The following is a 23,867-nucleotide window of genomic DNA, read 5'->3' on the forward strand; positions in this document are numbered from 1 at the left end:
CGAGGATTGTGTCCAGTCAGGTGTGTGTGCACTTGCTTTTATTTTGAAGTAAACAAACACAGTAAACAAATGTCGTGACATCTTCTTGCCACCTGTGTGCTCTTTGCTGCCGGTCTGGTCTGGTCTGGAGATCAGGTTCCTGCAGCAACTGGGCCAAAGAGAAATGGAAAGGTGACAGTGATCAGGATGACCGCTCCTCCAAATTTTCTGCCAGCACCAATGCAAAAGACGACGGTGGTCAAGGTACGGACTCAAGTTTTGATCCACATCACTCAAACTAGGTCTACACAGCTGGACCAAATGTTTGTCGACTTTACTCGACTCAGTAAAAACGCTGAGCCTGATTGAAACACAAGCCCGTCTGAGGATGTTGTTGTGTTATTCAGGTTGTTGGTGTTGCCCCCAAACCAGCTGTGACCCAGACTCTGGTGTCTGCTCAGGAGACTCAGGCTCCAGTCTCAGAAACCAAAAAGGAGCCTGCAGCCACCTTTACACCGGTGAGATGTGTGGTTAGCTGCATGCATATGCACCAATTAATAATAAAAAAATCAAAATATGTTGTTTACTCAAACACTCCATCAGGAAACTTTGGAAAGTGTCAAGAAATGCAAGAACTTCCTGGTTACTCTGATCAAACTGGCCTCCAGTGACCCCAGGTCCGCCAACATGGCCAACAATGTGAGGGGGCTGGTCAGAAGTCTGCTGGTTCGTCCATCCTCTGTTTCTTTAGACAACACAAAAACAACTTATATTTTTACTCCTTGAAAAGCATTCGTACTTCTAACTCCCAGGAAGGAAAGCTTGAGGCCGAGGAGTTCACAGAACAGCTCTACCAGGAGCTGAAGTCCACTCCGCAGCCGTGCTTGGTTCCTTTCCTCAAGGTGAAAAAAAAATCACGCCCCGAACATTTCATTGTGGTTCTGATGAAATCATTCAGTTTCTTTCAATTCTTTCTAGAAAAGTCTTCCTGCCGTGCGTCGTCTGACAGCAGACCCTCAGCTGTTCATCCAGCAGGCTTCAACCTCCACCTGGAGCTCCAGCTCCCAGGCAACCAGCAACGAAACAGTGCCAGACCCAAAGAGACCGGTACAATACAGAGATGCAGTGTAGAATGAACTGTAACTGTAACATTGGATTGGTTATCAATCATTATGACTCGGTGCTGATGCTTGACACTTCTTGACACCTGTGTCTTACGTAGGTTGTCCAACCAGCTGCCAAAGTGGTTCTGAAACCAGGGGTGACCTCAATAATCAACTCCAGAAACAGCGTCAAACCCACAGTGATTCAGCCCAAACACTTGACAGGTAACAGCACATGAGGGGGTCACCAGCATACACTCAGAGTTCACTTTTTTACTTCTGGCTCTTTACGTTGGCAAAATGTGAATGGCTGATGAATTCTGAAGAATTTTGACTTTTTATGTCCAACTCCTTTATAGGAGTTTTTTCCGTGAAGCAGTCTTTCACTCGGGACGTGACATGTTCTTCCAGATCTGCAGTCAAGTCCTCTTCAGGCTCCTACAAGTACTTTTTACTATCAAAGCCCACCTTCAAGATTCAGTTAGTATGTATCTCACAGGCTCTCTCTGTGTGTGTGGTACAGAGAAGATGACGACATTAATGATGTGGCCTTCATGGCTGGAGTCAACCTGAGGGAGGAGAACGCTCAGTTCCTCACCACCACGGTTGGCTCTGTGCTCCAGTCCTGCCAGGATCAGCCTTTCCTCTCCACTAACACTGTCCTCAGTCGGATCCTTCGCACAGGTGAAGCAGCATCGCTTCGACCTGGCTCAGCTTTATACGACCTTTGACCTTTTAAGTTAGAGGCCTTTCCCCGGAGTTGACTTGTAGAGGCAACTGACGCTTAGTGTTAAAGTGCATCCAAGTGGAGACATCCTGTCAGGGTAAGCGTCTTGTTTTGTGTGCTTCAGGGCGCCCCCTGGGGGTGACGGACATCAGCGCAGAGGTGGTCACTCTGGTTTCTCATGCCACTCAAGAGTATCTGCGTGGACTTCTGGAGAAGGTCACTGTGATCGCAGAGCATCGTAAAACAGTCACGAAGGTACAGCGCCACCTGGGTACACAGTGCACGTTCACAATTATTACACACATTTGTTTATTTAAGTCACAACTGTTGGCTCTGAAAGCTGGACGTCAAAGTGCCAACAAGTGGCAGTGGTGAAGATCAAGTTGAAATCATTCTTTGGTGTCTTTTGTCGTCTCTGTTGGTCAGAGTGAATGAAGTGACCAAGAGCCAACGTAGAACCTGAGGAACAGACTCACATTATATTTGTAATGTTCTCTTTGTAAGTCCAACAAGTCAGAGGAAGGATTCATTATCTTCAATTCAAAACAAGTATGGTGTTGTCATGTCATGGAGATAGAGAGTACGTATGTGTGTGTGTGTGTGTGTGTTGGCAGGAGGATCAGTCGTACTCCAAAGTGAGCGATGTTCGCTCTCAACTCCGTTTTCTGGAGGAAGTGGAGGCGTTAAACAAGAAGAAGAGCGACGAAGCAGAGAGAGAGAAACTGCTGCGTTTGGCCAGAGTAAGAAGACACACACACACACACACATACACACACACACACTCTTCTTTGATTCTAATCCCGCAAATGAACAAATGGTTTCTGTACCAACAATTACTGTGAACACAGCTGTGTTTTTAAGAACTGATCCACAACACGTTGTTTTAATTTCCTTCTAAAGCTCTGTCTTTCTTGTTGTTCTCACAGAGTCGCTCACATCCAGAGGATCCACAGTTTCAGCTTCTAAAACAAAAAGCCAAAGAGGTGTTTATTTATTATTTATTGAGTTCATGAAGAAACGTCATAAACCTTAAACATTTATGGTACCATCACTAGTTTGGGCTTATGATTCCAATAAAAGATGACAGTTAAGATTGTGATCTGATATCATCAAATACTATGATACAACAGCCAAGTACACAACCAGTCCACATCAGGTATACTGTATGTGTGGACTGGATTTGTTCTGAACCATCTTCTTGGTAACTTAACAGTGCATTAATTTTCAGCTACAACAAATAGAAGAGGCTCAGCTGCAGCAAAGAGAAGCCAACATCACGGCTCTGGCTGCCATTGGGCCTCGGAGGAAGAGACCAGTGGAGCAGAGTGAAGGCCAGGTCAGTGCCAGCACTCACTCAGCCTAAAACTCTCAAAAAAAAGTCTCAGCTCCAGTCCAGTCAGAATAACTGCAAAATACATACATTACAGAAAGTGCTGGAGTGGGGAAAAGTTCAACAGTGTTCCATGTGTTTTCCTCAACAGTTCAACAGTGTTCCATGTGTTTTCCTCTGCAAAGAACAAGCAAAACATGTTTTAAACCTGAGAAACAAACTTTTTTTTTCTTATTTGCATCAAATTTTGTCAAACTGGCAACCATCTGAGTCGGGCTCAAATATTTAATATAATATTTCAACACTATTGTTGTTAGAGGTGCAGCGAAAATCCACATTTTAAAGCAAAGACTGAACACAGCAGGAGACATGAACAACTGTTCTGTCACTGCAGCTCAGACTATGGGTTTAAAGCCCTTCGCTGCCTTTGAACTGTGATGTCCCAGTAGAGCAGACTCTGTTTCCTCTCACAGCCAGGGGGCGCCTTTTATCTGAACTAACTGTGATGATGGAAACTGACAGCAGATGGGTTTTTTTTCATACATTTCCACTGAAACAAAAGTGAATGAAAATGTGTGTGTGTGTGTCTGTGTTAGGTGTGTGTGCTGCCCAGACAGGATGTTTCCAGGGTGACCCGGGTGGTGCTGAGGGACCTGTTGGTCTGCATGGAGCAGGAGAACTTCCTCCGTCACTCTCTGACTCTGTACAAAGCCATGCTTTAAGTTTAACTTAAAATAATTTGTTTTCCCTAAAATTTGAGGACTTTATTTTTGGCACTTCACTTTTGCCACCTCCTGCGTTTGATGAGCTGTCTTTATTTATGTTGTTGTGACAAAGTTTGTAATCAGCTGGTCACTGAAAAAAGTATTTACATGTCAAGTTTCAGTTTGTGTTTTTGAAGAAGTGATGAACTTTTGGTTGAGTTTTTTTCACCATAATATTTTGGGTTTTGTCTTGCATTAAAACAAAACTGTCGAATCATCACATCACAGTTTCTGTTGTTTTGTTTTTTTTGCAATATTAATCCTAATAGTGGGGCATTTAAAAATCAAAATTCTACATTTCAGTTCAGTCACTGGTTGTCAACACATCCTCGTTAATACAATGTAACGGAATCAAATCTGGACTCAATGGAGGCTAAAGGCTTAAAAAAAAAAAAAATCACAAAACAGACAACAAAAGGCCCCAAATAACCAAATAATAATTTCCTTTCTTTAATGTTCCTCCAGATGATGCAAATATTACAAAAACAGCAACAGTTCATGCACAGGAGGCCCAAACCTCCAGACCATTGAACCGTACAATACTTACACAACAGTATATTTTACAAACAGTAAAACAGATGACAGTACGACTGTTGTCACAGCCTGGAGAAACACAGGCGTTCAGATCCACAGCTGTAGTGATGAGTCGGAACAAGAGTTTTAAACGTTTTTACTGCAGCGACAAGTCTTTGAACTGGAATAAAAGGCCACAGGTCTTTGTCTGTGTAAATTACCCAGATGACACAAAGGGCTTAATTCAGAAATGTTTAAAAAGTGTTGTATTGTTTGTATTACTGTTTGACTATTCAACATAGTCACAAATTAAACAAAGGCTAAAAGCATAATTTTTTAAAAACCTTTTTTAAAATAGTTGATTCTCAAGTGTTGGATCACAACCCAAAAGTGGGTCTTTGGATTTGATTAAAATTGTATAATTTAACATGATGTTCAACATAGATGTGAGGATAAAGGAGGTGTCGGAAGACAGGTTCAAGATCCGAGGATATCACAGAAGTGTTTTATTTCATCGTGGAAGAAGTATACTGTGATGTCTTATCACAGGTTCAAATTGCATGGTCTTTCCATTCAATGAATCTGAGACATTTGAAGCGCTTCCTGATTTGAGTGGCAGCTTGTGATGGTGGCTCCTGAAGTGAGAACGGGTCTAAATGACGTTATTTTCCAACAGTTCGTTCTATTTTCACGGGTCTAAATGAAGTTATTTTCCAACAGTTCGTTCTATTTTTACTCCAACAAACAAATGCCACCATCCGAAATGGAATGCAGCAACATGGAATGATATAGTGTGAAACCAAAAAGACTATATATATACATATATATATATGAACATAACAGTGGAACCTCCGTTTTCAAACTTAATTTGTTCCTGAAGGCCGTTCATGAACCGAAAGTTTCGAAAACTGAAACAATTTTCCCCACTGGAATCAATGTAAAATGGATTAGTCCGTTCTTGGGCCCCGGATGACTGCTGATTCAACCTTTTTCAACAGTATTTTGTGTACGGGTTCATAAACGACACCTATAAAAATAATTAGATCTAACAAAAAAGATAAATACAACTGAACAAAGCTATAAATGAGATAGCTGAGGAGTAGTGATGGCACAAGGAGATGTTATAATTAAGAAATTCAGGAGTATTTTCTCATCTCCTGGATTTTCTGTTTGTTGTGAGCAGATTCTGCCTGGAACTCAATAGTCCTCTTCTTTTACTAAAACCCTTTGTATTGAACCTTGCTTTTGCCTCTGTTTCACAATGTCACGGAAGTGAGACATAGCAATGTCATTGAAAAGGTTACTGACACGGCTTGCTACTGCCTTATCAGGGTGATACATTTCAACAAAATTTTTCACTTCACCCCATTTCGCACACATTTCTTTAATAAAAGCACAAGGCACATCCTCCCTTCCCTCCTCTTCCTCCGAAGACATCTCCTGAAGCACCCTCTTCTGCTGCTCCTTCTGAAGGAGTTTGAGTTCTTCAGTAGACAACTCAGTGCTGTGCTCCTCCACTAGCTCTTCGATGTCATCATCACTGACTTCCAGGCCCATGATTTTGCCCAGAGACACAATGTCATTGACAACTTCATTAGTTTGTGTCTCAAATCCCTCAAAATCTCTCTCTACAACACAGTCAGGCCAAAGGTTTGTCCAGGCTGAGTTCAAGGTCCTGCAGGTCAGTTGCTGCCAGGCGTTGTCAATAAGACATAAGCAATGCAGAATATTGAAGTGGTTCCTCCAAAAATCACGAAGAGTTAACTGTGTGTCAGAAGTAACCTCGAAGCACCTTTGAAAAAGTGCTCTGGTATATAACTTCTTAAAGTTTGAAATGATCTGTTGGTCCATCGGCTGAATCAGTGGAGTCGTATTAGGAGGCAGAAACTTCACGGTGATGAAGTGGAACTCTTCCGGTAACTCGGCCGCCATGTCTGGGGGATGTGCTGGGGCACTGTCCATCAACAGCAGGCACTTCATTGGCAAATTATTTTCATTGAGGTAATTCCTCACACAAGGAGCGAAAACTTTAGTGATCCATTCCAGGAAAAACTGTCTGGTCACCCAGGCCTTACTGTTAGCCCTCCACATGACGGGCAGCCTGCTTTTCATAACATTGTTTTTCTTAAACACACGGGGGTTCTCTGAATGATACACGAGCATTGGCTTCACCTTAAAATCACCGCTGGCATTGCCACAAAGCAAGAGAGTTAGCCTGTCCTTCATGGGCTTGTGTCCAGGCAAAGCCTTTTCCTCCTGGGTTATGTATGTTCTTTTGGGCATTTTCTTCCAAAAAAGCCCAGTTTCATCACAATTAAACACTTGCTGGGGGATAAAAGCGTTGGCACTTACAAACGCACAGAACTCTTTCACAAACTCTTCCGCCTCTTTTTTGTTAGCACCTGCGGCATCTCTATGATGAACCACACTGCGTATGCCACTTCGCCTTTTAAACTTTTCAAACCAGCCTCGACTAGCCTTAAACCCATCAGACTCATCAGAACTTGTGCCTGGGGTTTTGTTGAGCAAATCCTGATGCAAATGCTTCGCTTTCTTACAAATGATCGTCTCCGAAATACTGTCGCCGGCCAACTGCTTTTCGTTGATCCAAATCAGTAGCAACTTTTCCACTTCTTCTAATGTCTGAGATCTTTGCTTGGTGATCACGTTCACTCCTTTGGCAAGCCTAGCTTTTTTTATTGCTTCCTTGTTCTTAAGAATGGTACAAATCGACGACTTCGCTAAACCATACTGTAAAGCCAGATCTGAAACACGAGCGCCGTTCTCATGCTTTCGTATAATCTCTTTCTTCACTTCTATTGCTGTTCTCACTATTTTTCTTTTCGCCTTTCCACTTTCACAAGCTTTTTTAGGTCCCATGGTGATTTATGGAATAATGATAAAAAAGAAATAGCACAGCGCAAGAAATACCGACAAAATCAGACAACAGTTCTTAGCATGTATATCTCGAGCGCAGGTTGAGGCAAGACTGACGCCACACGCTCAGTCAGCCAGTGATCACTTGCTGTGTGCGTGGTATTGTTGGTATTTTTCGCGGAAAGGAGCACGTTCAACAACTGAGGTTCCACCGTATATATATATATTTATATATATATACTGTAAATAGATAAGTCGTGAAGAAGTCAGTTTCGTCTGTGTTAGCTTCCTCCAGCTTCAGTCTGTGAGTTCCTGTTTGACTTGTACCAGATTGAAGGGCTGTTGACCGTCTCTGCTCTCCCTACGTAGAATGAATTCACTGAACTGAGAAGAATCCACTCCACTGCCACATGAAGCTGTGATGCAGAAGCCTCTGTGCTGAAAACGCTCCAACACCTGCAGTAAACACAGAGCAGAGTCAGAGCTGCTGGTTCACTGCTGCCCCAGAGTCCCAGTTTGTCCTACTAACTTCATCTGAGCAGCCATTGTAGATTCACATAATCACTAAATAACACCATTGAAACAGCCGATTAATTAATGCAGCGGTCGATTAAAACACGTGAGTGCAGGGTTATAAAAAGTCACATTTTCCCTATGGACTTGGTGCAAGATGTCGACTGCTTTGTTGTGTTTGCGATGTTGTTGACTCTTTTATTTTCTGTATTTTGAGAACCATCATTTAAATCCATAAGACGTCTGTGACTAGTGGTTTTGGTTGTTTTTTTATTCTATATTTTCACTTTTCTAAGTATTTTTGTTTCTGCCCTACTGATTTCGCCTGCTGTCAGTGTACACTTTTTATTCGTGATTGTAGTTTAAACTGCTGGTATTTCCTACCTGAACAGAGTTGAGGTGGCAATGGTCGTTCAGAGGGAAGTAAAGAACCTGTGTGGACCCGTGGTTACAGCCAGCGCCTAGGGATTTTGCCACAACCTCTTTGACCTCCGGAAAAGCCTCCTCAATGACGGCCCTTTGGGCGCTCACACTGATTCTCTCTCCCAGTTCGGGAACAACACGGACCACCACGCACTCACACTCCCGACATGCGCTCCTGCGTTCTTGCTCCGCCCTCCACTGTTCCAGCTGCTCCTGCAGCGTGGTCAGTTGGTAGAAAGTGGCCTCTTCAAGAAGCAGGGAAAATTCCTGTAAACAGTGATCACAGCCAGGACGAGTGAGGTCAGATTCTAGGGTCTGTAGTTCTGGTTTTTTTGTTTCAGTTACAAACACACTCACTTTGAAGTCGTCTGGGATTAGGAGTTTCGATGTGCGCAAGAAGTTGAGGATGTAGCGAAACATATGACCATCGCGATCTATGAAGTAGTGCTGCTTCAGACTGTCCAGAACAATGGGCTCACTTCCATCAAACAGACGGCCGATCCTGACCAAAGCAGGACAGAAACCAACGTCAGATGTACAGACAGTGACAGACTTGGTAAAAGACATAGCCATCTCATGGGCCAAATGCAGAACACGGGCGGAGGAGACTGTAGTAATTCATTAGTCTCACCTTGACTCGGAGTACTTGGTCAGAGTAGCGAGGCTGCTCGTGTACATGTGTCCTCCTACATCGATGTGTACAGGGGCGTTTGTTTTTGTGAGTTGTGCGGGAGTGGGGATGCCGGCAGAACCCAGAGGTTTGACCACATGCACAGTGTCCAGCTGCTGAGTCGTCACATTATTGTTGCTAACACTGCCCGCTGAGTTGTCCTGGAAAACCACATAAAATTAAATAAGTGATGGTTCGGATGGCGGGCATCCACCTGCAGGGGGCATGGAGCCCATTGGATGTCGAGAGAGGAGGGAGAGAGGTGTTAGGTTTGACAACTTTGTATCCATAAAAACTTCAAGACATTTCTAGGCCAATTCTTAGGTATCCTGACATTATGAACTCTTCTATTAACTGTGGGACATTCAGACATTTTCCCATTTCTCTGATTGTTTATATCTCCGCCTTCTCCAACGTTAGTTAACTTTTGGTTCATTTTGATTGACTATTTGACTTGCCTGACGTAATTAGAATTACGTACCGTGGTCAGATGATCTCCGGTCTGTACGACACATTCAGTTTTTATCAACAAGCCCTCGTTCGTCTGCTTTTCATCGTCATGAAGCTGCTGGATTTTACTGGTAATTGTCCTTTTGCACGGCAGTTCGTAAGAAGGGTCGGACAAGGCTATCTGTAGAGCATTTTCCAGCCCTTTATCCTGCAGCAACGAGAGCGGTCTACAGTCCACTGCAATCCATTTCGCCAGAGAGTTGGTTAATTTGTCAGCCGTAGACTTGCACGTCAGCTCGGTCTTCTGGTTTATTGTTGTCTGATTACGGCGTTTGCGTTTATCACGAGGGCCACAACTAACGTTAGCTCCGGCGTCCGTGCTCGCAGCAGCGTGTTTTGCATTGAGGTGATACCGCAGACTTGAATTACTGCGGTGATAAGAGAACTCTTTGTGGCAGAATGTACACACAACCACGCTCTTACACAAGCTACCATCGGGAAGTTTTTTAAAAACAAATTTACCGCCTAACAAGGTACGCAAAGACTGCTTGTCTCCCATCACTGTTTACCTAACTTGCTCTCCATTCTTCTTCTACGGACTCTCTACACTTATCAGTGCATGTTTCTTACAGCCAGGAACTTCAAGTGTATTATCGCCATCTATCGGGCTGGAGGGCGTTCATCAATGTCACCCACCTGTTACCAGTGTGTTTAATTTCCTAATCGAGCTCTAATTAAAACCAAGAGTTATGTGATGTTCAACTTCTAGTTATTCTATTTCTGACATTGTAAAAAAAAAAAAAAATCCAACATTTTTGGCACATCCGTCTTTTAGGGCTGTTCACAGGGAATATTTTATATTTTAATAGCATGTATTAGGAAGTTCTGTCTCATTTGGACTATAAGTAAATAATTTAATTAAGTTATAAGTAAGTTTAATTATTATTACTAAATTTCACCAGTATGTTTTTTTTTTATTTCTTAGATAACCTTTTGCTACTTTAGCTTTTTTGGCCTTTTTAGGGAACCATACTGGGTTTTTTTTTATTTTAGCAAAAAAAAACAAAAAACTTTTAATACACATTTATTATTATTACAATTATTCACGATTATCTGCTAGCTAAAATCTAGAATTCCACATTACTTTCAATGGTCAGGATTCTGTTTTAAACGAATGTGATTAATTCATTAGTTCTGTCTAAATTCAAGGGAACATTAAAACCTGATGTTATGAGAGCTTTAAGATCAAGTTCTGTCAGTTCTAATTATTTCTTCAGTTCCAAACCCTAACATAAGGTTTTTTATTCCTTCCTTTCCAAACTCCCCTCATCACAGTCCCTCAGGCGGGGGAGTCGGTCTGACCGTACTCTGACATGCTGTGAACTCGCTGCCAGGCTGTAGCCCACGAGCTAAACACTGAGAAGTGCTGATGCAGCCTGAGGACTGGCAGCTAATGCCAGAGGCCAGACAGGTGGAGCTGAGAAATACAAGGAGAGCCTGTCAGGCACACAGATATGACTTTGCTCTGTCAGAACAACAGCCATTCAAGGTAGCCTTGTAAAGAAATGTGGAAAAATATCCGTTAACTGACAAAGGAAAAGCATTCGTTCTCACACAGAAACAGGGTCTGGATGCTCAGATCTCCTCCACACTGCTACTGTCAAACATGAATCCTTCTTGATGTTTTTTTGTGTCCTAAATGTAGGAACTAAAGCCATGATATTTTTCAGAAAGAACAATTCTGTAATGCGGTTTGAACTGATGTGCTGGTAACAACAGGAGAAAGATCTAGACTGCAGGAAGGCCAGGCAAAAACATAAACACGCCAGCTTTATGTATACGCAAATTAAATCAGTTTTCTGTTTTCAGAATCCAAGTCCATACAAACCTGAACTCAACAGACTGAATACATTTCCACTGTCACATCCCATTAGCTAAAGCGAAAACTAAACTAAATTTCCACTTCTGCAATAAAGCTCTATTTACTCACTCTGCCCAGCACATCCCATATTTGCCATTTTGTATCTTGAAAAATTAAATAATAACATGGTAATGATAAAATCTCAATGTGCAGGAAGAACATCAAAAACATCAAAGATTGAGATACTGACAATTAAAATGTTGAAGAAACGTTCTGAAGTTAAAGGATTGAATTTTTAATTATTTTAGACCATCTGCAGATATGAACTTATGGCTATGTTTTTTTTTTCCAGGATATGTTTTTGTGTTTTTATCTAATTTTCTATAATTGTTTAAGTAGTTTTACCATTCTGTATTTGTATATATTGTAGTCATTAAACTGCGCCAAGCCTTTCACTAATGTTGGCATTAATTTTGAGTCGGGGTCATCATCTGACCCCCACTGCCCCCAACGCCGTCTGACGTGTCACCTGTATGATCACTGTGGCCGGAATCTGAACAGCAGACTGGGAGTGGACGCTGGACTCTGTGGATCTCTCCGGCGCAGACCCGTTCTTCTGCTCCACGGTCGATTGCGGTGCGCGTTTCCCAGGACGCACGCACAGTCGTTTGGACGGAGATGGCTCCAGGTCTTCTTCAGTACATACTGCTGCTGACGTCACTGCTGCTGCTACCTTCATCTGCTTCAGGTCCACGGAGTCCGGGACGCGGCGCAGATAGGGATCCGCCGCGCTCTCGGACCTGGACGCACCTGCGCCAACGATGCTGTTGAGCGTCGCTATGGAAACAGCGCCGATGCAGTGATTGGTGTAGGTTTTGGAGAGTTTGGCGGCCCGGGACAACATCTGCATCCTGGTACCGAGCAGGTTTTTACCGATGGCCTTGTTCTCGAACCAGGTCGCGTCGTTGGCACAGCAGTGGTCCCGGGGCCGCTGGAAGAACGCGCGGCACATCGGATTCCGCTTGGACACGTACCGGACAAAGCTGGCGTAGGGACACAGCTCCGTGCCGGCTTCGTACATGCGCGGCAGCGTGTCCTCGTCACAGTCCGGTCGCCTCTTGGTCCAGGCTGCAGAGCGGGATTTGTGGTACGGTCCAAGTGCTTTGAAATACACAAACTTCCTGCCGTCTTCATCCGCAGCCAGACCGAAGGAGTCCTCCTCCAGCTCGCGCTGGTTCTCCCGACCCCTGGTGCAAAAATACATACAGATTTCGAACCAGACTTTATTGAGAAGTCCAAACGGTGTGTCAGGGTTGAACGCGGACGAGTCGTAAAGTCTCCGCAGGTCCGAACGCGTGATGGCTTGTTTCTGAACCACGGGACCGGCGCCCTGCTCCTCTAGTCTCCGTATGACTGCAGCCAGGGCCAGGTTTGCGCTGCGAAGCTCCGGGTCCTTGGTGAGATCCAAGGTGCGACAGTAAGGCGGTTCGTTCAGGTACCGGTTCAGTGAGCTCCTGATGCTGATGAGGGACGACTTGCTGTACAACTGTCCACTTTTGGAGCGCGCCTCCGCGTAAAAAGAGCGCAGCAGCGCGCACAGCGAGTCCTTGTCCAGAGTTTCAAAGTCTGGACTTTGGTCCTTCTCACTCAGGTACTCCCTGAAAATCCGCACCGCATAGCGGGTGGCCAGGCGGGTGTTCTCACTCAGCCTGTTCCTATCTGACCGCTGCAGGTCTTCATCCAGGTGACAGCCACTAAAAATATCTTCCTCCTCCTCCTCCTCCTCTAGGTCCATATGCCGCATAACGACCGTCGCGTCAGAACCGCTGCACTCCAGCAGCACTGAGCTCCCTGTCTCCCACTCCAGTTCCACCGCATCCCCCTCAGACACCTCTTCATTCCCGGTAATCTGGACCTCCTGGATCTCATCCTCTTCATCTTCCTCCTCCTCCTCATCCTCGTCCAGCTCCTGTCTGCTCCTCTCTGAGCAGCTCAGCCGCTCCTGCTCTGCGTCTCTGCTGGCAGGCATTCTCGCCATATTGCGGTCTGTGAAGCAGTCCTCCGGCAGTGCGCATGCGCTATATTGGACCGCAGCACGGAAAGCCTTTTGTGTTTTTAGTGACCTTCAGCCGTGAACGCGCTTCTTGAGGTACAAAGAGCGAGCGGAGAGAGGAGAGTCAGAGTCTCTGGTCTGAAGGGCTGCAGTATTGGACTAGATATGGGACCAGCAGCCTCGGGGTGGGGGGTGGGGGCTAGGAACCAGAGACACACATACACATCAACATTATTTTTTATATAATTTATAACCTGCCATCATAGTGATGGTGGTTCTCAACATGTTGTACCTGTGTACCAACTAGTAGGATATTTGTCTCTCCAAGTACCAGCAGTAGAACCTACATTATGGTTAGGCACAGGCCTACTGTGACAACATCGATTGCTTCAAATCTTCCCCTGAACCTCCCTCACCCACCCTCCCCAGACAGAGCCCCTCCAACTTTCAGGACCACTCAGCTAAGGACAGTACCTGAACAGAATTTATAATGGTATTTGACTGTTTTTCAGCCAAAAAAAACCTCTAAAGCCAGGTACGAGCAGTGGTTTGTATACCATAGTTTGAGAACCACCATACTAGAAAACACATTTGGACCAACTTTCTTTATTTTCCGCATACTGATGAGCACGTATTGTACCATTTTTTAAACATTCTATTAATTTTAGGGAAACATTTAATTACTCTTACTTTATGAGAGGTGTTAAAAAAACATTTCCCATAGTTGATGTCAGTGTGAAGACTTAAAGACCAGGAATGTATTTGTCCATGAGAGATGACAGGGTGGACATTGTCCTTGTTTCTTCTACCTTTAGTCCCACTAAGTCCTGGGGACGTCCCAGGACAGAACAGGCTTAATTAGCAGAACCGTTGTCTTTCTGTCCACTGGTGTGATGCTGCTGACCCAGCAGTCCTTCAGTGACAATGTTCTACCACAACCCTGTCACAGCAAGGCCTAACCTACAGTCCTGATATATGGAAGTCAGTGCTCCTGGTCTCACAGCGTTCGCTCCCTCATCTGACTTTATTGTTAGCAAATCACAATATTGACCATCTGTGTCCATGACACTGCTCTCTACGCAGCTGTATTCGCAGTTTCTTAATATAGTATCCCAGCATGCTTTACGTCTGGTCACATCTAATAGCACCGGTGCCTCCCCTGGGCAAATGTGACCTTGATAAATACTGTCTGCCCCCTCCCGCCCCTCCTTGTGCTTCTGCTGCAGTTTGTACTGACAAGCTTTAAAAAAAAAACAAATATTGAAGTACTGCACTGATGATAGTCACAGTGAGAAAGCCATAAGGACGTTAATGTTGTTTTAAGCAGAAAATTCGCTGCCAGGGACAAATGGACAACAGCATGCGGGCCACATGCGGAAGAGAGTATTTGTGTACTGTGGTGGTGTAGCAGTAGGCAGCAGGATTTGTTTGTGTTTGTCTAAGATGCATCACTTCAGAGACCTCTTCACTTCTGACTGACTGACAGACTGGCTGACTGGTGAAAACACCATGTATTCATCCCCTGTGGGCTTCATACCTGACAGAAGATTTAATCAATACTGTTGTCCACCTTTTGACCCACTTTCCACAGTTTGAGAGGCGTTGGATTCACCAGAGAGACACAGAAGTCTGTTCTGTGAACCTTGAAGTTTTCCCAAGTTTTTAAAGTTTGTTTTTGTCCAGGAAGAAAGCTGCTGTTGGAGGAGTTTGCTCAATTTATATATTTATATGTTGAAAAAACGGGAGGGGGGTCACTTACTAATAAGGATTTAACGATGCATCGTAAATCGGTTAAAAATATGCAAATACAAATGCGTAACAATTTGCATTAGTTGGAAAAATAAATGAAACACATCAAGGCGTAAGGGGTTGGTTGAGAAGAAAGTCACTGGTCATACCATGACACTACCCACTCTACTACAGTAGGTGGCAATATGCAGTTAAAAATGTTTGTTATGACCCACTTTTAAACCAATATGTGAGGTCCTTACATAGCCTAAGTGACATTCAGGTGTTAAAACAGAATGTAGGAAGAATTTGTTCCACAGACACCAACAGTGTTTTCCTGTAAAGGAACTCTTTCCAGTTCCTGTTTTTTCTCTTCTGTTGTTGTTTAATATATTGACAGTTAACCAGGTCAATCAGACCAGACCAGTTTGACTTTGAATCAGAGGAGATGAGTGGTGATGTGCAGTGTTTACGGAAAGAAATTTGACTTTTTTTCTTTTTTCTCTACAATTTCAGTTGATGAGGTTCACTTCAGGTGGTGAGTTCTGACAAAGAAAGGGTCGGTGGATTTGGTCAGTATTTGTCTGGAGATTTGGTTTAAAAAAATCGATGATTCATAGTATTGTGAGTTGAGTGTATCGTAACATCCCTATACGTCAGTGCGTTTTGTCTCCAGCATTTTTAAGGATTTCTGTGAGTTTTCAAGCAGCCATGTCTGTCTAAATCCCACTGTGACGGTGGTTTCTGCTGTGTTTCTGCTCCAGGGCATGTCACCAGGCAGCCACAGACACTTCAGAGGAGGATGGCGCCCCCACATTTTAATTCAAGTTGGCTGAGCACGCTTTCACTCAGGCCTGGCCACATGATTACCATTTATTCTTTTTTCATATGCATACCTATCCCTACTCGTGTGATTGTTGCCCCCTCCCCGCTTTTCTTTCCCAATGCACCTTGTGTGAAGCTGATAAACACCTGGATGGTTTACACACGTGATTCAAATTTCATTAAACGTCAAATTTCATGGCAGGTCTGCTGCAGGGTGAAGTGAGACTGTCTTTGAAAGAAAATCTGTGCAGAAAACACGCTTCAATCTGTGCTTTTTTGTGCACGCCGGCAGGTAATCTGCTCCTTGACCAATCAGAATGGAAATGGAGGAGCTGGGGAAAAGCACTCGCATAAAAAGACGCTCTCGCTTCACATTTTTGACAAAAACCTGAGTGAAAGCAGCAAAGGTGAAAGAAGTGCCTGAATGTTAATGGTAGTCACAGGAGTCGACGTGTTTTCACATTCACTAAAACAGCGTCAGTTTCAGAGTGCGTGGTTGTAAATACACGGCATTCAATGGATGGCAATGGAACTTTATAGGGACCTAAATGTGATTTGAATGAGCAGCACTGAGTGGAGGAAAGATGAAGTAAAAACTGAAGTACTGAGGTCTGACAATAACAGGTCCAACCGCATCGTGTCAATTGCAGCAGTTGGTGTGGCGTGAAATACAACGTGGTGTCACATTGAACAAATGATTCAATCACTGTCAAGCAGCAGGAACAAATCTGTCAAAACACTACACTGAACGGTAAAACTGCTCATTCATCAGTGTAAAAGACAATTCTGTGTATCACAGAACAAAAAAAAATCATACATTTAGGATTAATTATAATTTAACCTTTACATTTATTTGCAAACTAATCAGTGGCACATACCTTAAACATTAATTCAAAACAAAGTAAGAATTCCCCTTAAAGACACATTTACTTGTATTTGTTAAGAAAAAATAATAAAACATAGACACTGCAAAAAGTTAGTAGTGGCATGTTACACTTATTTATATGATTATGATTATATGAGAAGTGATGTTTTTAAATGTTCATACACACTGTGCCAGAGACCCCAGCTCAGTGTTTTCCAACATCTGTATCATGGCATGTTAGTCTGCTGTAAGAGGTCGTAATTGACCCAAAATTTCTATTTTTTACTAATAATTTAGTCCTCGTTCTACATTATAGTGACAGGCCAAACAATTAAATACTCTTCCACTGGGTGGCAGCAGATGACCATAAAAACAAAAAGAGAAAGAATCAGAGCTGTTAAAAAAGATCTTTCTTCAATTCCTGCCAGTACATTAGGGTTGTGTTCAACTAAACAGTTCTCTTTATTTATGGTACCTTCATGGAGAACATCTTCCACGTCCTGGCTACTGATGTTGACCTTTGCCCCTGTTGTTGTTTTATTGTGAACAGTAAGTACACCTGTGGGAACATTCAAAAAAGATGTTAGGATTAAAATGAGTTGCATTCTTTTTGTGCGCAGTGCTCACGAAGCACAAAAACAAACATGTGTGTGTCTGTGTGTGAGTAGTACCGTGCCTGTTTGTCAGCCTGTTTGTGTGCAATCAGATTTAATAAATGTCACAACAAAATTGCTATAATTGCTGTCAGTGTTGTTGCTGTGAGCGACTGATTGAGTCAGTGGACTAATAGACACTGATGAAGAAGTCAGTGATGAAGAAGGCAGCAGTGGAGCAGTGGACGTGGTCAGCAGCTTCCTGGACTACCCCACAGTTTAACAGACAAAAGATGTTAACGCCTCAAAGAAGCTCATTTTCCATTTTAGGACTGACCAAAAAGTCTCCACGGAATTAAACCAGTAAATAATATAATGACAAACCTCACTAATGTCAATTATGACAATGACAATCATCATATTTTCAGATTATATCCAGTGAGTACTTGTATTTGTATCTGTTTATAGTTTGTCAAGGAGGGTTGAGTGCTGTTGTTAAAATGTGCTGAGAACTGGCAACTGACAATATGAGAAGTATATAAACTGTTGGAGAAATAGGGAAAGTTACAGGACAGATGTCCTGGTCATGACGCACTAAGAAAACTTTCCAACGATAAGGCCCACGGTCGGTGAGCAGAGGTGTCCACTGACAACAGACAAGAAGAGTGTGTCACCCCGGGCAGCTTAGGGCGTCGGCTCTCCCGGAGCAGTGAAGACTCAACACGACCAAGGCCAAGAGACATGACTTCTAGACTCAACACACTGAAGGCCAAGAGACGTGACTTCTCCTCTTCTTCAACACCACCACAAGGCAATAGGGTCAGCACAGATTATACCGATAATGTCTCAGCACATTTATGTTTTATTAATTTACTATTTTATATTAGTTAAATCATATTTACCTGATTATTACAATGGCTGGAAACTGCTTATGTGCTGTGCCCTTTTCATTCTAATTAATAAAATGTTATAAAAATAAATCATCGATTAAAAGAAATGTTATCACTTTACATATTCTTGCATACAGTAACTTACAGGTTATACGCAGTAACATCATTATTGGTTCATTAATGTTTAGTCTATTCTCTATAAAGCAGTTATATGTCCCGGATACCATTGAATTAGGTGTTTAAAACCCATTCCTGCCATCTAACAAGCGCCAGGATCAAGAGAGGTGGGCTGTCATGAGTGTGGTCGCATGATGTACTCCAATCACCAGCTATTCATCAGAGTGTACCTGGGCAGTAGCAGGGCGGACACTCAGATGAATGACAGTCAGAAGCCGGTCGAGTCACCTCGCCCATCGACCTAAGCAGACCTATCGAATCCTGAGAGGGTCCCGGGGGGACCGCTGAGTGAAGTGGTGACGTCGGTCATTACCCATCTCACGGAGGGCTAATCAGATACGGGCCAGCCTCACTCGAGCGAGTGTGCAGGTGAGCCTAGTACCTGGGATCTAACAAGTTCACTGTTCCCTGTCAGAACCCTGGTTCCAGCTGATGGTCCAGATCCATGATTATCACCAGCACCAGCAGCACTTTGCTTCACACATCAAACACAAATCTTCAAAATTTCAACCTTTGTCTTATTCCCAGATCTGACGTTTAATATTGCAACATTTTATTCAGTCCAGTTTTTGAAGCATTTTCGTGGTTCGCACAAATTAACCAGAGGCTTTGTTGATTTATTGATCAGCATTAATAGAATTTTTAAACAAAGAAATTCAAGGAGCAACTTGACACAAGAGCAAAAGGTTTTCAATTCAGATTATTTGGTGTTGATGACTGAATCAGTCTGAACAGACAGACAGCGTTTACCTTTGTCTGTCTGTCGACTACAGTCACACATTGGTACAAACTCACAGATCAATCACAGCTAAAATAATCAACACAAAGAGATTAGATCTGAACCCAGTAACGTGGTCTACAATAGACCTGGAGTCTGTATTCAAATGGCAGTTTTATACATGTCATTCAGCCAATATTTTTTATTAAGATGCCAGCCCTGAGATACTTCACCAAAGTTCCATCAGTTCTCTTCGTTCAGTTCCTATCACTCCTGCTTCATGTCCTGTGACTGTACTAGAGCCTCACTGTTGCCCCTGCCTTGTTGCCCTACAGGCCTCTGGTGTGGTCATCTTTGTAAATGGATTCCTGGCCGGTCAATTTGACTCAGGTGTTGAGCCAGTTGACGTTTTCTTTTGGGACATTATTGTCAAATGAAAGGGTTTATCATGTGAATTTTAAAAGCATTTTCCAAATGTCATGGCGCGCAACGTTAATAATCATACTGTGTCACACATTCGTTTGACTTTTCACTTTGGTATGAGCCCAAATGAATATGACTTTCTAAATGTCAAAAGGCAGGACAATAATGAAAAGTGTGGAATGATGTCTGATTTATAATCTTCCTGTGTGGTTCTCACGTGACCTTTGTTCTCAGCAACACTGGAAACAAAGGCCACAAAAGATCAGTGAATATTTGATCAGCGTGAAATCGCTCTGTGGCCGGAGTCAAACATTCTCACCCTTCTAAACACTGACAGCAAATCTAGACGAGCTCAGAGCTGCTGTGAATGTTTTAATGTGCAGCCGCACAGTGAGGTTTGCCATGGCTACATATGGTGATGTCATGACCTCGACAATACAACAAACATAATCCTAGTTGCTGAAGTGATTCGTATCACACTGGATTTTGTACCATATCTTATGATATGGCGTGATGTGATGGTACGGTAAGGTATGGTCTGGTATGGTACGGTATGGTGTGGTACAGTATAGTATGTTACGGTATGAGTAAGGTATGGTCTGGTATGGTACCATACCATACGGTGGTACAGTATAGTATGTTACGGTATGTTATGGTACAGTACGGTACGGTAGGCATAGTATCCCAGTGCATCACGTGTATATTTGTCACCCATGCATTCAAATACTGTAAACAGATTCATCTCCACCCATTAATTAATGTAATTAATACATGAATTAAACAGCAGGAGACTTTAATTTCGGAAGAAAACATTCAGTTCACAGTCTGCTGGGTCTGTTCACCCAGGGTAGACATATTGTTTTCTAACCAGAGGGAGGTGGCCCTGCTTGTGACAGCTTCCAGGGACAAGTTTTTTTTTGTCATAAAAAACCCCATATTGAATTCATATTCATGAATATAATGAATAAAAAACCCTTGAATGGGCCAGGGTGGATGGAAAATGTTTGTTCTTTACACTTGTGTTGAGTACTAGAGAAGATGTGGCACAGGGGCGGGTCAAGGGGGTTGCAAATGTACACACCCTTTAAACTTTTACACAACGCTGTGAATTGTCAGGAAAAATCACTGAATTATTATAAAAGTCATTTTATCCATGATTGCATTTTCAAAAAACTGTTGAAACCTTAAAGATCTGTCGATCAATTAGATTAAATTTCAGAGTAAAAGGCATACAAGCAAATAAATAATTATAATAGTAATAGGAGTAATAGTAATCCAACATAGTCTTTTTATTTTCTATCCTGGGTTTGTGATGTTGCATCTCAATCTGGTGTCCCTTTACGATGGGTCCAACGCTAGAGGGCACTAGAGTTCCGCTCGGCAGTATGACTCTGAGTGAATCTTCTTACTCGCTCCTCCCGTCTCACCCCCACTCTCTTTCACTTTTATATTCAGAGGTAATTACAGTCTCTGTCTTTAGAAGAAAAATCTTTTCAACTAACGCTGAAGCAATTATTTCTTCTCTTTTTTCTCCCTGTACTTCTCACATACTCTCCTTTTCTCTCTCCTTCCTGTTCTTTGCTCTCATTTTTCACAGCCTCACAGACCTGGGGGCTTGAGGGTGGAAGGTGGAGGATGTGGGGTGTCTGATCTCCTCCAGGATTGGTTGATTGATTCTGACATTTCCACAGCCTGATCATTTCCCTTCCCCTGAAATTTGTGCAAATGTCTCCTCAGTACTTTGAATACTCAGCTCATGTGTGTACTTTTCTATGGTAGTATGACCTGAATGGACTCAACGTTCTATGGAAAAATAGGGAACATGTGCTTGGAATGTTATTTTTGAAGAACTGACGAACAACTTCTTTTCCCCAGTGGAGGAACACAGAGTGTTCAAGAGGACACGTCCATGTCCAACCCACTGTGGCCCAGTTAGTCTGATGTTTATTTACATTAATTAATTAAAGAAAATTACGATTTTATCTCACCCTTCTCAGTTTCCTAATTTGTGGAACATTGGTAATGTAGACGTAAACACTCCAGCCCAGTAGGTGGCAGTAATACATCTTCAGTTTTATATTTTTTCAGCTGTTCAGTTGTTTTTTTTTCTTAAAAAAATTGCAAAATATTACAAGATTTAGTAATAAAAAACATCTTGAATCAGAAACTTGTTTTTTTCTCAGATCATCATCAGAATTGCACAATTTTCTTCCTTGAGCCGAACCCTAATCCTGAGAATCCTACACGGAGCGGTTTGTAACACTTTCAGTTTGACTGCTGCTCACAATCAGACAAACAAAGCTGATGAAACTCCTCCAGCTCATCCAGCCCCCACCGCTGCTCATCCAGCCTCCACCGCTGCTCATCCACCAGGCTTCTCAGTAAACTTTAACTCTGCTGAGAGTCGGCTCATACACATCTGTCTGACAATCCACTCCCACCACTCTCTTCCAGAACCTTCTCCTGCTCTACATTCCACAAAGCCATCTCCTCCTCCTCCTCTTCTTCCTTATTTTCACAAGCAGATTTGTATAATCAGGTCTCCTCCCACCTCCCAGACCTCCAGACCTGATCAAATTGGAGTAAACAACCAACCACATCTTCAGGATTTTGGACCATTGCCACCAGTTAGTCTTCTACTCATGGTCGAATACTTCATGTAGTAGCTGACTAACGTCTGCAGTACACAGAGTACCCAGTACTATTACTACCACGCCTCCAGCCTTTGAGCCAAGGCCTGTTCTTGTGAAGCTCGGACTAGGATTTCAGCGCTGCCGTGTCTGTGTGCTTCAGAACATGACATCACCGATGGCCGACACCCTTTATCTGTATGTAAAGGAGTACTTATAAACAAAAGTAATACTCACACCGACCGCAGTACACGGCGGCTGAGACGTAGTGTTTCTGACAACATGACAGATGTCGTTACACCAACCCTGAGCCCGGGGCTGAGAGAAGGTTGCTGTGATTCATCACAGAAATCCCAGCTCCTTCACAGCTCATCGCGGTGTCTGCATAAATATACATTTTAATTTCTCCGTGGAGCACGGGAAAAAAAACACAAAATAACATTTAAATGTAACATTTGCACAAATGCCAAAAGGTTACACCTGTGGATTTAAATAGTTTAGTTTAAGATTCAGTGGAATAAATGCGTTTTCCTTGAGGATACAGAGGAAAACAAAAAGCTGGTGTGGGGGCCACTGGCAGGCCACACACAGCTTCAGGGACTGGTTTAATACCTGGGTTTTAGAGTTTGTTTCAGTTCAGAATTTTTTTTCATTTTGACTTTGACTTTTTGACTCCTCATTATCAAAATCTCATTCACATTTCTGTTTTTCTTGTTTCTTTATATGGGAGTAGAATAGGAAGTGATTCAGATACGCAGTACTTCTTTTCACATATAAAAGAATGTACATGTAGAATTTACATTTACGTGATGTTTGTTCACCAGGTGATTCACAAAGTGGGGGGCGCACCACTCCAGTGGGGCAGAGCCTTTTTCAATTTCAGTATTTTCTTAAATTATGTCACAGTGTGGATTTTATTAAAAATAAAATAAAATTTAATTTTCAAATCTGAATAGCAGTGTTGTTGGAAATGTCAGTGTCTTAAATAATCTAAGGTGGAGTTTTAAAGAATTACTGTAGCTGTGATGTGTCGGTGTGAGGAGGTGCTAATAAAAATAGTTTTGGAGGAACTGTAGTATTGTATTAAATAAATGTGAATTAAAAGTTATAAATGCTGTCATATTTAAAAAGTGTACTTGTCAGTGTTGGTATAAATCATAAAGATAAGTGCATCCCAAAAATAAAACATAATAAAAAATTCTAATAAATATGTTACTTTTTTCACTCAATTATTGGACTTTTTTGCAGTAGTGTGTGTGTGTGTGTGTGTGTGTGTGTTTCAGACACTGTAGATCTGCTGCACTGTCAACACATCATCAGCCTGTGTGGGTGTGAAGCTGCTGTGAGCTCCATTGTATTGACACCTACTGTAAGCAGTGGAGTAAATAACAATGGGAATCTGGCCATAAGACTGGACACAGCAGCATCAGACAAACAACCACAGGGTTCGGTTGTTTGTTTGTTTGGTTGTTTGTTTGTTCGGTTGTTTATCAGTTGTGCTCTATTATTAAATTTCACACTTCCTCTGGTCTGTATTTATTGATTACTTTCATAGGAATATTCTCAGTTTGATCCTGATATTTAAAATCTGTTCATGTTCTGGCTCCCAGACCAGACCAGACCAGACCAGACCAAATTCCTGGCAGCTCCATTCTGGACGGACTACAACTGTAGACTCCCTGATGGATCTCACTAAGGATCCTGAGGTGGAATGATTTGCAGGAGATTAAGTCTAGAGACAAAAACATTTTCAGC

At 42.7% G+C, this 23,867-nt stretch overlaps 3 protein-coding genes across 3 annotated transcripts; 1 reads left to right on the forward strand and 2 right to left on the reverse strand.

Moving 5' to 3' along the window:
• Window positions 1–8: 8 nt before the first annotated feature.
• On the forward strand, window positions 9–4,125 carry LOC103399867 (transcription initiation factor TFIID subunit 4-like). The gene is made up of 13 exons (XM_025054069.1): window positions 9–243; window positions 387–497; window positions 583–705; window positions 792–881; window positions 958–1,086; window positions 1,202–1,307; window positions 1,442–1,526; window positions 1,606–1,766; window positions 1,934–2,064; window positions 2,424–2,549; window positions 2,736–2,792; window positions 3,038–3,145; window positions 3,736–4,125. The coding sequence occupies exons 1-13, from the start codon at window positions 187–189 to the stop codon at window positions 3,859–3,861; spliced, it is 1,410 nt and encodes a 469-aa protein (XP_024909837.1). The 5' UTR covers window positions 9–186; the 3' UTR covers window positions 3,862–4,125.
• Window positions 4,126–5,111: 986 nt separating this feature from the next.
• Window positions 5,112–7,322, reverse strand: LOC103399840 (tigger transposable element-derived protein 1-like). Its single transcript, XM_008338464.3, has one exon. It carries the CDS (start codon window positions 7,294–7,296, stop codon window positions 5,614–5,616), a length of 1,683 nt encoding a protein of 560 aa, XP_008336686.1. The 5' UTR covers window positions 7,297–7,322; the 3' UTR covers window positions 5,112–5,613.
• A 235-nt stretch (window positions 7,323–7,557) lies between these two features.
• On the reverse strand, window positions 7,558–13,240 carry LOC103399841 (uncharacterized). The gene is made up of 7 exons (XM_008338466.3): window positions 11,699–13,240; window positions 10,712–10,826; window positions 9,381–9,914; window positions 8,861–9,060; window positions 8,587–8,731; window positions 8,191–8,496; window positions 7,558–7,749 (listed from the first exon to the last, which is right to left on the reverse strand). The coding sequence occupies exons 1-7, from the start codon at window positions 13,237–13,239 to the stop codon at window positions 7,591–7,593; spliced, it is 3,000 nt and encodes a 999-aa protein (XP_008336688.2). The 5' UTR covers window position 13,240; the 3' UTR covers window positions 7,558–7,590.
• Window positions 13,241–23,867: the final 10,627 nt, after the last annotated feature.

This window comes from Cynoglossus semilaevis, chromosome 2, assembly GCF_000523025.1.
Source record: "Cynoglossus semilaevis isolate Cse_v1.0 chromosome 2, Cse_v1.0, whole genome shotgun sequence".
In the NCBI taxonomy this organism is placed as follows: domain Eukaryota; kingdom Metazoa; phylum Chordata; class Actinopteri; order Pleuronectiformes; family Cynoglossidae; genus Cynoglossus; species Cynoglossus semilaevis.

Excerpts from the sequence above, each read along its gene's own strand:
- LOC103399867 (XM_025054069.1), top strand. The coding sequence starts at position 187 with ATGACCGCTCCTCCAAATTTTCTGCCAGCACCAATGCAAAAGACGACG. Across the intron at positions 244-386 it reads AAAAGACGACGGTGGTCAAG|GTTGTTGGTGTTGCCCCCAA; the intron begins GTACGGACTCAA and ends TGTGTTATTCAG. Across the intron at positions 706-791 it reads GGCTGGTCAGAAGTCTGCTG|GAAGGAAAGCTTGAGGCCGA; the intron begins GTTCGTCCATCC and ends TCTAACTCCCAG.
- LOC103399840 (XM_008338464.3), bottom strand. The coding sequence starts at position 7,296 with ATGGGACCTAAAAAAGCTTGTGAAAGTGGAAAGGCGAAAAGAAAAATA.
- LOC103399841 (XM_008338466.3), bottom strand. The coding sequence starts at position 13,239 with ATGCCTGCCAGCAGAGACGCAGAGCAGGAGCGGCTGAGCTGCTCAGAG. Across the intron at positions 9,061-9,380 it reads CCGGAGATCATCTGACCACG|GACAACTCAGCGGGCAGTGT; the intron begins GTACGTAATTCT and ends GTGGTTTTCCAG. Across the intron at positions 8,732-8,860 it reads ACCAAGTACTCCGAGTCAAG|GATCGGCCGTCTGTTTGATG; the intron begins GTGAGACTAATG and ends TGCTTTGGTCAG.